Consider the following 14,511-nt stretch of genomic DNA (forward strand, 5'->3'; position numbering starts at 1 on the left):
CCATAGGTGCTAGCCAATCATGGTTTAAAGCTCCATAGGTGTGCTGGCAAGTGATGAGAATAAATACAAATTCAGGCACCGTTGGGCCTGATATGCTTGAATCCACCGTGGGCCTGATATTCTACCATACTAGGCCCAACATGGGGCCTGATATTAAAGAGTATTATTTCAAAATAATAATAATTAATTAATCTTACACATAAATCGAGTCGATTAAATTTAAAATAAAATAATGGGATATCAGGCCCAAGTTTCAATCTGCAAAAGCGCACACTCTCCTACTTCGGTCGTCATCTTCTTCTCGAAGCCATTCTACGCAGCTCCATTCGAGGCGTGACTCTACCTTCACCGGTGTTCGAGAATCAGTTTCGTACATAGATTGGTTGCTCATTTAGTTATGCTTTCTATAATCGTTTAACCTAGGGTTTGTGTGGGCGTGTTAGAATAAGAGCTTAGTCGTTATTACGGGATCTACGAGTTGTTTTTCTAGGTGTGGTTATACAGTAGCTAGGTTCGCAATGGCAACAAAAGAAGCGTCGATAAGTGTGAGTGTTGATCGACCAAATTATCCAAGTTATGTCAACAGAGGAAAACTAAAAGAATGAACTGGAAAAGTACCATTTGCCACTTCAGAAAGTTTATCTCTTCTGTTACCCCGACTGTAGAACAAGAACAGAAGATTCGAGGCACACCTTTTTCATGGATCCTCGACCTCCCTGATAGTTCTTTGTAAGAGCTCAGGTACAAAATATGTTTGATAATTGGGATCATGAGGAAAAAAACTTTATCTTCCATGGGAAGAAGCTCAAATTTACAAAGGTAGATGTGGGACTGATTCTTAGCCTACTCGACAATGGAGAGATAGTTCGTCTCGATTTAAATGAGGCTTCAAGCGCACTGTACATGGAGTTTTTCTGAGATTCGGATTGTTCTGCCAGACATTTGGAGAAACTGATTAGGAAGTTGATATCAAATGACAAGTTGTACTGTCAGCTGTATATCCTGTATTTTTTTGTAATTGTTCTGTTTTGTGGGAGTAGCAGTGTTCTTAGAATACCTATGCTCTCCCTAATTGACTGTGTGGATGATTTTGACAACTTAGCTAGGTTTAACTGGTGCAATGCAGTATACAGTTTCATGGCTCAACAATTAGACTCCATTGGATTGGAGCTTACATTAAGACCAAAACCACAGGTTGCTGATGCAACGCCCAAGGCCCCCTTGCTCAAGGGATTTCCACATATTTTGGCTATAAGTCCGATTACACATATATATATCACGATATTTTTAAATATTATAAATTATTTTTATAATCATATTGTAGGTATGGGTGTGTGAGCACATCATTATTATTGATCCAGACCATCCAGAAAAATTGCCAAGAATACTACGGTGGAGGTGGCCTAACTATCATGTTGACACAGTCAAAAAAATGATAGACCATGTAACTGCAGATAAAATTTTAATAGATTTAATTCTGGCAGAATCAGAGTTGGATTTACTACCAAACCGGCCTCAGCCAACTGAGTCTCTTGAGTTGGTTGGCCAAGAATCTTTACAGCAAGCCGAAGAAGGTCTACTGTAGTGTGACGATACAGTAGATTGTATTTTGTGCAAGGAAAAAGATAACAAAATTGATAGTTTAAAACAAGATTTACATAAAGCTACTAAAAGTTTGGAGGAAGCTAGTAAAAACCTGGCAATGGTGATAGAAGAAAAGGATAGTCTAGTAGCAGCAAAGGATATTGTGATTGCTGATATGGAATCTATGCTTAAAGAAAAGGATCAACAAATAAGTGAACTGCGTAAGGAATGGGATACGAGTGACACCAAGGCTGACACTATAAATTCTGACGTGGATAATAGAATTTTAAATGTTAAAGACAAAATCATAGCCGATGTCGAAAATAAGATTAAAGAGCTCCAACAAGTCATACAAAGCATATCAGGGGAGCCAAGAGCATCAGAAGGCATAGACCCTAATCTGCCTATAATTCCAACTAATTTTCGGGTAGGCCCCAAAAGAAAGAGAACCCAGAGAAGTTTGATAGCCGAATGCACCAAAAAAAAGGCAAACAGTTTGTTCTTACTGTCGAACCAGATGCTCCTGCACCATCAAAGACCGAAGATACAAGTTCATCACGGCTAGAAACAAAATGTGATGAACTTAACAAGGTCAAAACCAAAATATTGAAGGTATGGTCGAGAGTAGGTAAGTTGTTATTTTATATTCCTTAATGACATAGTATAATTTTAATTATCTCAGCAAGCGAAGACATTTTTTAAAAAGCATCAAGATGGTGTGATAGCCGATGCATTATTGAAGCTCAGTCAGTTAAGGTAACGTAGTTGCCAGCCTAAATACTTAAACCACATGTCAACGAAGGATTATTATTGGATTTTAATGATATTTTTTTATTTTTAATTTATTAAATACCATTGATTGTATCCTTGTGTGTAGGGTGACGGTGTAACCAATATGGACAAATGATAATTTCTCTTTAGATATGCAATCTTTTATGACAATATTTGATTGGACGCAATACACCAATGGGGATTGCATAAATGTTTATTGGAATATTCTTGCTAATAAAGCCAAAAACTCTAGCTCACCGTACCACCCATCTATATTTTGTGGGGTTGGATTCTGAGTATGTCCCTTATCTCATTGTAAATTATTTATAATATATATTGGATGCAGTCACCTAAATAGCTCTATTATTTGCATAGGAATTGTTCGGAATGATGCACGTGGATGCATTGAAACAAACTGCAAAAACTGATGACGACAAGGACATTAGATATATTTTCTGTCCTCTAAATAACCAAGATGATCATTGGCATCTAATGGTCATGGACCTGGAGGAAGGTCAAATAATTCATTATAACTCTCTTGGCACCACAGAAAATTACACTTCTGTTTTAATCAAACTGTAAGTAACAAATTTCGTATATCTAATAATCATTGGTTATGCATTAATTACTATGGTTTGATATTTGTAGGTGTTGTTTTTTAAGGAGCTAAACTGGTCATACTATACCAGATAACATAAAGGTTTAGCACCTTTCTCCGGGAGAGAGTATAAAATGATTCAAGTTATTGGCCCCACACAAAGCAAATCGTAAGTATTTGTGTATGTTCCATAATAATTGGATTTAACTTTTTTATGATGCATTCTGGTTTTATTTTGTAGGTTGGATTGTGCTTTTTTTATAATGCGCTATGCAGAGAGTTTGATGTTCCAGAGATCTACAAACTTTGTACAAGCTGATATGAGAGCTTATAGATTTAGACTTGGACATAAAATCAGGTCTGACAAAAACTTTAAACTGTAGGTACTGAACAATTGTAATATACTATTCTTGTAATGATTTACTGTTTGTGTAAATTAAATTTATGGTGAATCAATTTATTTTATTTTAATTTATTTTTTGATAAGGAGCAGGGTAGCACATTTTGAGTTTTTAGAAAGAGGAAGATAGTATCAATTTTTAAGAAAGGATATCATACCAGGCCCACGCTGGGCCTGATATTCAATCATATCAGGCCCAATGGTGCCTGCATTTATTTTTTTTCCATCACTTGTCAGCATACCTATGGAGCTTTAAACCATGATTGGCTACCACCGATGGATTCCTTCGAACTCCAGAATACCACTCGAACTGAAATGGGTCGAATTAGAGGTATCTAGGTCCATCAGTGGGTTTTGACCAAAACCCACTGATGGCCCTCCCCTACTTGGATTTACATGAAATCACGTTCCCTGTGAAGGTCTGACTGGGGAGAAGGTATATCTGGTGTCAAAACGTATTTATACCCCATTTCTAAGAAAGTATTGCTCCGTGCCAATTGGCACGGAACAGTGCACAGCTTTTCTGAAGGAGACTTTTAAAATTGATGTTATTTATTTTTTTCATCAGGACACTGTTAGAATGTTTAGAGTTTATATATGAGAAGATAGATATAGTGTGCAGTACAACTTATATACATTATCTCTCTTTTCACTGATAAGCACCAGCATCACAATTTGGATGTCACAGGATATTGTGACTTATATTTGACTAATCACTATGCAATATAATTAATATTCCAGTTCCAGTTTATCCTCTTCTCATATAATACATAGTACTGTATTAAACAACAAAGACTACACACAAACATATAAAACTACCTACACTACGTAACTTAATTTACATTCTCTACAAGTTTTTGCCTTAAAATACTATAGATATTTAATGTTTTATGAAACGATACGATACCAGGCCCACGTTGGGCCTGATATTGAAGCATATCAGGCCCAACGGGGGCTGATTATATTTTATTTTTTTCCCTGCAACTATAGAGCTTTAAATAACGATTTGCCAGCAGATTTGGAGTCCTTGCAACTCCAGATTACCACTCGAACTGAAATGGATTTTGGTCGAAACCCACTGATGACCCTCCTCTACTTGGATTTACCTGAAATCACGTTCCCTGTGAAAATCTGACTGGGGAGAATCTATATCTGGTGTCAAAACATATTTACACCCCATTTCTAAGAAGGTATTGCTCCGTGCCAATTGGCACGGAACAGTGCACAACTTTTCTGAATGGGACTTTTAAAATTGATGTTATTTATTTTTTTCATCAGGACACTGTTAGAATGTTTGGAGTTTATATTAGGGGGAGATAGAATCAAGCTTTATGAAATGATACGATACCAGCCCCACGTTGGGCCTGATATGCACTCATATCAGGCCCACGTTGGGACTGATATTGAAGCATATCAGGCCCAACGGAGGCTGATTATATTTTATTTTTTTCCCTGCACCTATAGAGCTTTAAATAATGATTTGCCAGCATATTTGGAGTCCTTGCAACTCCAGATTACCACTCGAACTGAAATGGGTCGAATCAGAGGTGTTTAGGTCCATCAGTGGGTTTTGACCAAAACCCACTGATGGCCCTCCCCTACTTGGATTTACCTGAAATCACGTTCCCTGTGAAAGTCTAATTGGGGAGAAGCTATATCTGGTGTCAAAACGTATTTATACCCCATTTCTAAGAAGGTATTGCTCCGTGCCAGTTGGCACGGAACACTGCACAACTTTTCTGAAGGGGACTTTTAAAATTGATGTTATTTATTTTTTTCATCAGGACACTGTTAGAATGTTTGGAGTTTATATTAGGGGGAGATAGAATCAAGCTTTATGAAACGATACGATACCAACCCCACGTTGGGCCTGATATGCACTTATATCAAGCCCACGTTGGGCCTGATATTGAAGCATATCAGGCCCAATGGAGGCTGATTATATTTTATTTTTTTCCCTGCACCTATAGAGCTTTAAATAACGATTTGCCAACAGATTTGGAGTCCTTGCAACTCCAGATTACCACTCGAACTGAAATGGGTCGAATCAGAGGTGTCTAGGTCCATCAGTGGGTTTTGACCAAAACCCACTGATGACCCTCCCCTACTTGGATTTACCTGAAATCACGTTTCCTGTGAAGGTCTGACTAGGGAGAAGCTATATCTGGTGTCAAAATGTATTTATACCCCATTTCTAAGAAGGTATTGCTCCATGTCAGTTGGCACGGAACACTGCACTGCTTTTCTTTTCAACCCTATGGAAGGGGACTTTTAAAATTGATTTTATTTTATTTTTATCAGGACACTGTTTGAATGTTTGGAGTTTATATTAGGGGGAGTTAGAATCAAGATTTATGAAACGATACGATACCAGACACACGTTGGGCCTGATATTCACTCATATAAGGGCCAACGGAGACTGATTATATTTTATTTTTTTCCCAGCACCTATAGAGGTTTAAATAAGGATTTTCCTGTAGATTTGGAGTCCTTGCAACTCCAAATTACCACTCGAACTGAAATGGGTCGAATTAGAGGTGTCTAGGTCCACTAGTGGGTTTTGTCCAAAATCCACTGATGGCCCTCCCCTACTTGGATTTACCTGAAATAACATTCCTTCTGAATTTCTTACTGGGGAGATGATATATATGGTGTCAAAACGTATTTATACCCCCTGTCTATGAAGGTATAGCTCTGTGCCATTTGCCACGGAACAATGCACTTCTTTTATTTTTTAATGACCGAGAAATGCTGTCCTATCTTATTTTTTAAGGATTACTACAATCCCTTTTTACGAGTTTTATCTCATTTATATTTCACCACATATTTACGTGACTTTGAAATTACGAACTCATTCCTCTTGAATTGAAATGTATCGCATTTTTATTTTACACAATGGAGATATGGTGTGAAGTATTATTTCTGCCTTGCAGGTGATGGTTTACACTTCTCATACTTACAATAACACTGTAACACAAAATAAATACTCCATAAACCTATATAACAGAAACATCACTTTCCACAACTGTTTTTCTAACAATGCTATATATGTACTTCATACAAAACATATGGCTCAACTCCTCTAATTTACATTTCAGTCAAAAACCAGGGGCTGGCGGCATTCTACATGTCCTCCGATTATGACCTAGTTGTTTGCACCTGCTGCATTTGATTTTTACCTTCCCATTATGTTTCGACTCGATCCTTGCCTTCTTTCACCTACCAGGCTGCACAAGGCTACGAGGACATAGCACTATAATGTTGTTGACTCCCCTAGGCCAAAATTCCTTCCTTCGACAGGGGTAAATACGATCCATGTATGCCATTTTCTAATTCTGTGAATGAAAATAATGCTTACAATATGGGAGTGTATCTATGTTCTGGTGAATTATGACGGCAATTACATGTGAGCAAGGCAATCCTGAAATTTGAAACTCCCCATAGTTACAATATTTTCTCTCCAAATCAACAATGTATGAAGCACTCGATGTCTCTACTTCCATTTCGGATTGAGAGTAGGGGTGGACTTTATATCGTCTAGCTTTCTCCCTCCTTGATTCCATTTCTTTGGTAGCATGAGGTGTCAACGCAACATACCATTTCGATGCTTCCTCCTTACGGTTAAAGAACCATTGAGCTACCTTTCTTCTGGTATTATCAATTAACCTGTTTATCGGAAGTTCACGTGTCTCTTTGAACAAAGCATTTAAACTCTCTACACAATTGGTGGTTAGCATTGTGTACCTTCTGCCACTAAACTGTGCATTAGCCCATCTTTTAGGGTCAATGTTCTGAAGCCACTTATGAGCATCTGGATGTTTTTCAAGCATGAACTGCATTATGAGATCATATTATAGCGTTGTGTTTGCTCGAGCTGCTGCCCAAAATAATCCTAAACCTGACCTACTTCCAGTATCTGTTACCATATTGCAAGACATGTGGTGGCAACAAAAAGCATGATGGGCAGTAGGGTAGACTATCCTAATTGCTGCTAAAATGTCACGATGTCTATCTGATACTATACTCATTGACTCTGGATCAACATTAAAGAATCTCTTCGTATGATCCAGAAACCACCCCATGCAAACCCACATTCAACTTCAGCGATTCCAAAGGCTACTGGGAGGACATTGTCATTAGCATCTATTGATGTAGCCATCGACAACACACCCGGATATTTGCCTCTTAGGTGTGTGACATCAATTCCAATTAATTTACAAAGATAAGACCTGAATACTCTTCTACAAGCTCCAAAACCCCAAAAACAGCGTTGGAACTGATTAACCTCATTCCTGTGCAGTGCCACATAGGTTTCAGGATCCCTGACTCTTAACTCACGCAGATATAGTGGAAGATCTCTATATGCTTGGTCATAATCTCCAACAACTTTCTTCATCGCTTTCTCTCGAGCTATGTATGCTTTTCTGTAGGATATGGTCACTTGGAACCTGGCTTTTATATCTGCTATAATCATACTTGGCTTGTATTATTCATTAGCAAGAAATTGCTCTTCAACAAAAGAAGCTACAAAGGATGAAGAGCATGCTTGATGATCAACACTTTCCCTAATGGTGCCACATTGGTGTTCCTTTATATATTTCGTAACAATGAACTCTACATCCCCCCGGGCAACTACTCTCCACTTACACAGTTGATTGAAGCAGACAATTTTTACTTTATTTTTCCGAGTGTCAACTGGGTTATATCTCATATGTTTAACCATGGCATGCTTCACAAGTTCATTCTTGAACTCTTGTCGAGATGGAAATATTTGTCCTACAAAAAATTCATGCTGATCTGTTGTCTCTTCAATTGGCCTTTGGAGCAATCGAGAATTTAGAATATATGGATCATCAGCTATTGGGAACTCCTCCTCTAAGTCACTGTACTGTTCTTGAGATATTTCATATTGTTCAATCTGAATATCATCAGCAAAGAATTCTTGTACATCTGTATTGCATTACATTTCCTCTCCATTTCGGTTATAATACCCTTCCTTCTCACTCCAAGTAGGCTCATAGTAATCAACAAGTGTTACACACGGGTTCAGAACCTCATCTTCTTGAATACTTGTTTTTTCATTTAGATCAAATGTGAAATTACTGCTTGTATTTCTATTTGTGTTAGGCACACAACTATACTGCGAAGATGATGGAATATTTATTCTGGATACTTCTCCTACATTAGCTGCATGTCCAATGCTAGAATTTGCATCAAGAGTATTCCATATCTCAGAGAGAATTTCTTCAGTTATATGATCATCCTTGATAAATAAATTGCAAACTATTTTAGTAAATTTGCAACTACATAATCTATTGCTGTAGTTAAATTGTAATTTTGCTCAAACTATAAAGGATCTGATGTAAAAGTAAAATTTTAACCGCATAACACTTTATCGATATCAGGCCCAAGGTGGGCCTGATATCGATGATATCAGGCCCAATGTGGGCCTGATAACATATATATCAGGCCCAACACCCTTTTGAAGCATATACTTCTTGTAAACTAGGACCACCATTGACTAAACCCTAAACCAAAAATAAATAATTTTTAGCCTAACTTAACTATCAACGTCAGAAACTAACATCACTTAAATCGATTAAGTCTTCTATTACATCATAATTCAGGTGTTGTTGAATATTATTCCCCACACAACCAAAATAAACCATAACAACACTTTTTGCCGCCACCCTTCCCACCAATACTGTCATTTTTATTTACCATCAATACCCTAATTTACAGTAAAAAAATCGATATATACATGTCTAAATCTTTAAATGTGTGCTTCTACTAATTTCCCTCTTGCAAGAAGTTTGTCCTTCTCGGCTGACGTTCTTAACTTAATTTGTCCTTGGTCTCCTCTAGTAACTCTTATGCCATTATGCCATAAACCTAACTGGTCTATTGCAATCCCGCCAACCAGCACAAGTAGTAATGGCAAGCGCAGAGTTCATATTTCTTTCAAGTTTATAACACCACGCCGAGGGATTGACGGAGAGAGACGGTGACAAGACGTGCATCCGAACCACAAATTATTTTTCAATTCTATTTTCGGCTTGGATGCTTGGAAAAATGTGTTTGAAAAAGGCGGTTGCCAGGTTAGCCAAAGGGGTAATCTGGGAATAGATTTTGGTAAACTGCGCGTTTTGGTAAATACCAAACGGTGATATGCCTTTTGGTAAATACATTAAATCTAGTACGCCTTTTGGTAAATTGGCGCACAGGATTCTTGACACACTCAAAATTCCAAGGATTTGAATGCTGTTTTTTCCTTTCAAACTTAATAGCTTGGGACCAGCAACAACCGAGATAGCTTTACTAGAACTAGAACTGACTTTGCTTCATTAAAAATTTCCTTTTGACACATTGATTTTGTTGACTGAAGGTGATGTCATCTAGTCTATGTATGTCTGATTCACAGTTGATGATTTATAAAGGCTCGATAAGAATGCGGAGTTGGAGAAGATCTGTCTAAATGTTGCTGTGCCTGATCTTGTTCTTAGAAGTTGTTCTTGTTCTTAGAAATTAGATGTTTGTCTGCATGGAAGGTCCAAGAGACCTTTGCAGTTGAAGGCATAGAAGTTTTCCAGACCCCATTCCCCGGCCGTGAATTTTTGAATATCGACTGAATAAAATGACTAGAAAGGTTACATTTCCCATCCAATGCTATCTCTTGTAGATTCAGATTGTGAAAGGGTTGTTTGACCAACTTGTGTGATGAGTTAAATAAGATGCTGTTGTGGAACATCTTTGGGTTAGAGTTGAGGTTTCACTACAGAAGGCTAGTTGAAAATCTTGCACATTTGCCATAGTGGTATTGCATGCAACTTGACATAGAAAGATATCATGAAAATTGTCTTTGAGGCTCTGAAACTCTGCCCAAAGATAATTCCAAAAATGATTGTTGCCCAATACCATTATCGAATGCAAGGCTTTTTGTGTTAAGGTGTGTAGTTTTTAAGCATACCAGGGAATAAAGTGGTAGGGATAAGTTCTCTGGTTAGAGTTCCTCCCATGTTAACATGTTGTTTGATTTGTTTTGGTTGCAGATCGAATACCACAACCATGTTTCTATTTAATATTTTAGGCTTCAACTCCAATATTCTCTACACATCAAGGTAGAGTTGGGGCACAAGACCAACTTTCAATTTACCAGACATTTACACCGCGTTGATCCTTATTGACGACGGGTTGCTAGTCTTCCATGCAGGTGTCAAGGCAGGTGAAAATGAGACTCATTTTAACATTAAGATCGTCTCGCCCAAGTTTGATGGCCAGAACCTAGTAAAGCGTCACCGAATGGTATATGAACTTTTAGGCGATGAACTGAAATCTGGCCTTCATGCTATCTCCATTGTTGCCAAAACTCCACAGGAGACTAGCCCAGCAAATGTCTAATTTCTTGATATACTTCTAAGGTGATAGATACAAGTTCAAATATCCTTGTCTTATGAAATACATATTTTACATTATGATTAGCTCTTTTTGTACTTGCATCACAATTGTGGAGATCTCCTCTCTCTCTCTCTCTCTCTTTCTTTTGGTTAAAGATCTTGATTGCTATGGTGCCATAAACATATCCGTGATTTAAGTTGCAGCCATTTTTTCCCTTCTGTTTTTTCCTGCATTGCCAATTTGCTTTACTGGAGTAGAACCTACAGTGGGAGGAGGAATGAAAGGGGGAAAACAATTTAAAAAATGAAACTTTCTTGAATAATGAACTCTTTCTGAACCACTGCATAAAGAAAGTTGTTTGATACTCGTAAGACGAAGTAGCCATGATCCACGGGTGCTCAATCCAGAGCAGCTTTGTACCTCCTGGCACCCAAGGACTTGGGGAAACCATCTAAGAGTGGCCTAGGAAGAGCGTCTGGTTTCGAATTCCACATCCCCCCAGACCACATTGAAGAACTATTTTCAGAATCTGTCGAGAGCAAACATGCGGTGCTGGATGATTTCCTCACATAAAAATGTTCTTCAGTCTTGGCACTGTCATTGATCGCAGCCTTCGCTCTCGGTGTTATACATTTTCCTATTCTTCCTGGGAATCCACTATTGCCTTCCTCCTTCAGCAACACTTCCGGGCAAAGGAAACTCGGGCGTACATCACACCTTTGCCGCCTCCGAACTGACAGATCGGCCTCACCATTTTCTGCACCTTCTACATTTGTGTTTCCCTCCCCACTCCCTGTCGAGAATTCATGCATGAGACTTCTGGACTTCCTGTGCCTGCTTGGAGGTGTACCAAAACTTGGCGACCCTTCATCATCTGTTTTACAGAAAATCCTTTCTGCGTTCCCAGGCCTTCGTTTAACAGGACTGAGACCGTAATATCCTTGTAATCTAGTCATGGCTGGAGACACTTTGCATGGAGCATTACTTAAATTGAATGCCTCAATCAGTTCTTGCACATCACTATGACGACGAAGATGAGATGAAGAATGATCTCTGCAATAGATAAAATAATAGAGCGAGTGATAATTTGTATGAGATGAAGAATGATCTCATGCCATTAAAAAAGGGTTCATAAATACCTATTCTCTACTGAACCATCAGATAGAACAGGAGACGCTGGATGCCTCCCTGGTTGGGGAATCTGCAATGACTTATGAGCAAACATCTGAAGGTCTGTCACTAATCCATTCAATCTTTTGATGTCTGAAACCTAAGTAATCACATACACAAAGGGTAGCATTTCAGACAAGATAATTCACAACAAATGTTTATTTCGAACAACGTTTAATGGGTAAAAACGGCAGCCCTTATTTTTGGAATCATCAAAAAAGGAGTCCCATTTTAATTTTTTATCAAAAGGACATTTCATTTCTATATGCAATGACTCAATTACTTTCAATTATTATATCTCACGTGTCCCCTCGGAACGATGCGGTGGTTGAGGCATGGAGTATTATCATACGAGATCTTGAAGTCGAAACTCAGCGCGCTCGAGCATGTCTTCCCCCATGCCTTTACTACCTGCACTAATAGTAGTAGCCACTTGTGATTTACCTCCTCCATGTTGACCTAGGAACAGGTTGGCGGGAGATTGGGGCAAGCAAATCGCCTTTTGCCACATATTATTATCTCTCACTTATATTTATCGCTTAAATCTTGAATTTGGTTTGTATTGCAGCAGCTATGAATTCATAGCTACTATAAAGTTGTAGTAGTTACGATTTCATAGTTGTTACGATTAAACTACTACACAATTATATTAGTTATGGTTTCATAGCTATTATAACTGAACTATCACACAGTTGTAGTAACTATAATTTCGTAATTGTTATAACATGAATATTAGGTACGTTTTGAGAGATTATAACTTTTGACTCGGGTTGAATCATGATACACACATATATCAAATTGACACAATATTAATGGGTATAATCTGTAATGACCCAATCTTAAGCCAAAAAAACATGGTTTAAAGCCGAGGTTTCAAAGAATTTAGTCTCTTTACTAAAGTTATTTTCCGTGTTGTAATAGCTACAAAATTGTAGTTGTTACTACTAGGGCTGTAAATGAATCATGCGTTTGTGAACAAGCTTGGTGTTCGGCTTGGTAAGAGTTTGTTTATGTTCGTTCAATATATACAAGATTAATTAAACAAACAACCTTGAACAGTACGTTAAACTAAACAAATAAGCTTGAACATATATGTGTTCAGCTCGTTAACGTTTGTGAACAACGTTCATGAACAATGTTCGTGAACAACATTCATGAACAATGTTCACGAAGCATATTCATTAATAAAACTCTTTTCAATATGCTAAATAAATAATAAAATAAAATAAAATAAACAAATAAATTTAAATTATCAAGCTCAATAACCAATCAAACAACTAAAGTTTTCAAACAATCAAATAAACTTGAATTAAGAGCTCGATAATATCTAAATGAACTAAGCTCGAACTAGGCTCAAAACAAGGTTGAACCACACTTCATACAAGCTCAAGCTCATAAAAAATAAACCAAACCAAGCTTGAACAATCATTTTAAAAGTTTGGTTCATTTTAAGCTCAGTTCGACTCGATTACCTTATCAAATAAGCTTGAACACCCCAAAATTCGGCTCGGCTCATTTATAGTCCTAGTTATAATTATAAATTATAACCATTGTAGTTATAATAGTTATGAAATTGTAATACTAAAACATATGTAATAGATATGAAAACATAGCTATTAGCCCGACCGATTCAGGATTTAGGCGGGATTATAATAGCAACAATGTAATAATATCAAATAGAATTGGACAGTTATATTATTTTATAACACGGTGGGACGTTTTTGACGATTTGTAAAAAAATAGAGGTGCTTCCGTACTTTTTTTGGTCATGTTTTATTGCATTCTCAACAAATTGTAGAGACGATAAGGTTGATTTTCGATTGTCTAAGAAGGCCTTGATTAATTACCTCGACTCCGTACTTGATGGCGACCCCAGCGAGAGTGTCCATTTGAGAAACGCGGTGGCGGATAGAACTCGGCGAAGATGGCAGGGACGATGGATGTAAACGCGACAAGAACGCAGGGGCCGTCGCGACGTCATCAATCTCTGCGACTTGGATGCTGCGGCCTCGGAAGGAGCCATTGGACAACAAATCACTATCCATCGCCGTATCCAACGTCAATGTTCTAAATCCATCTTTCCTTGATTCCTTAATTCCTCCCGCACAAACCACAAAATTTCTTCTTCTTCTTCTTTTTTTTCAGAAAAATGGGAACTTTCTCCGAGAAGAAACTTCAAACTCCTTTGTGCTGGCTTCCACGAGTTTGGATCGATCAATCGAATTCGCGGCAGATTTGTGAATTGGTAGCTTGTCGCGCGCGATGAATCCCTAAATCCGGCGAGAAATGCGAAAGGGAGTAGGAGGAGAGAGTGAAAGATCGGTGGAGGTTAAAGAAAGCGTATAACGTGGCAAAAGGCGATTCGCTCGCCCAACCCGTCTCTAGGCTAAAGAAAGCGTATAATAATACTATGTAATGTAACGCGGATTGAAAGCCTAAAACACTTCAATTAATAACCGTCGAAATCTTCGGCTCTGGTTCATTACGCCTATAATTATGATAATCTAGTTATTAACATTAGTTGGCGTAGCTAGTTAGTAACTAATTCAGATTAATTAAGAATTATATTTTAGTGACTAATATTTTTGTATTT

The 14,511-nt window shown here is 37.8% G+C and overlaps 1 protein-coding gene across 2 annotated transcripts; it reads right to left on the reverse strand.

Moving 5' to 3' along the window:
* Nucleotides 1–10,755: 10,755 nt before the first annotated feature.
* LOC122028233 lies at nt 10,756–14,115 on the reverse strand. Of its 2 annotated transcripts, XM_042587270.1 has the most exons (4): nt 13,766–14,115; nt 11,888–12,018; nt 11,114–11,801; nt 10,756–11,008 (listed from the first exon to the last, which is right to left on the reverse strand). In XM_042587270.1, exons 1-3 carry the CDS (start codon nt 13,961–13,963, stop codon nt 11,147–11,149), a joined length of 984 nt encoding a protein of 327 aa, XP_042443204.1. In that variant the 5' UTR covers nt 13,964–14,115; the 3' UTR covers nt 10,756–11,008; nt 11,114–11,146. The 2 variants fall into 2 exon arrangements, with proteins under 2 accessions (XP_042443204.1, XP_042443197.1); XM_042587263.1 differs by having other exon boundaries at nt 10,756–11,801.
* Nucleotides 14,116–14,511: the final 396 nt, after the last annotated feature.

The sequence above is a fragment of the Zingiber officinale genome, chromosome 1A, assembly GCF_018446385.1.
Source record: "Zingiber officinale cultivar Zhangliang chromosome 1A, Zo_v1.1, whole genome shotgun sequence".
Classification (NCBI taxonomy): domain Eukaryota; kingdom Viridiplantae; phylum Streptophyta; class Magnoliopsida; order Zingiberales; family Zingiberaceae; genus Zingiber; species Zingiber officinale.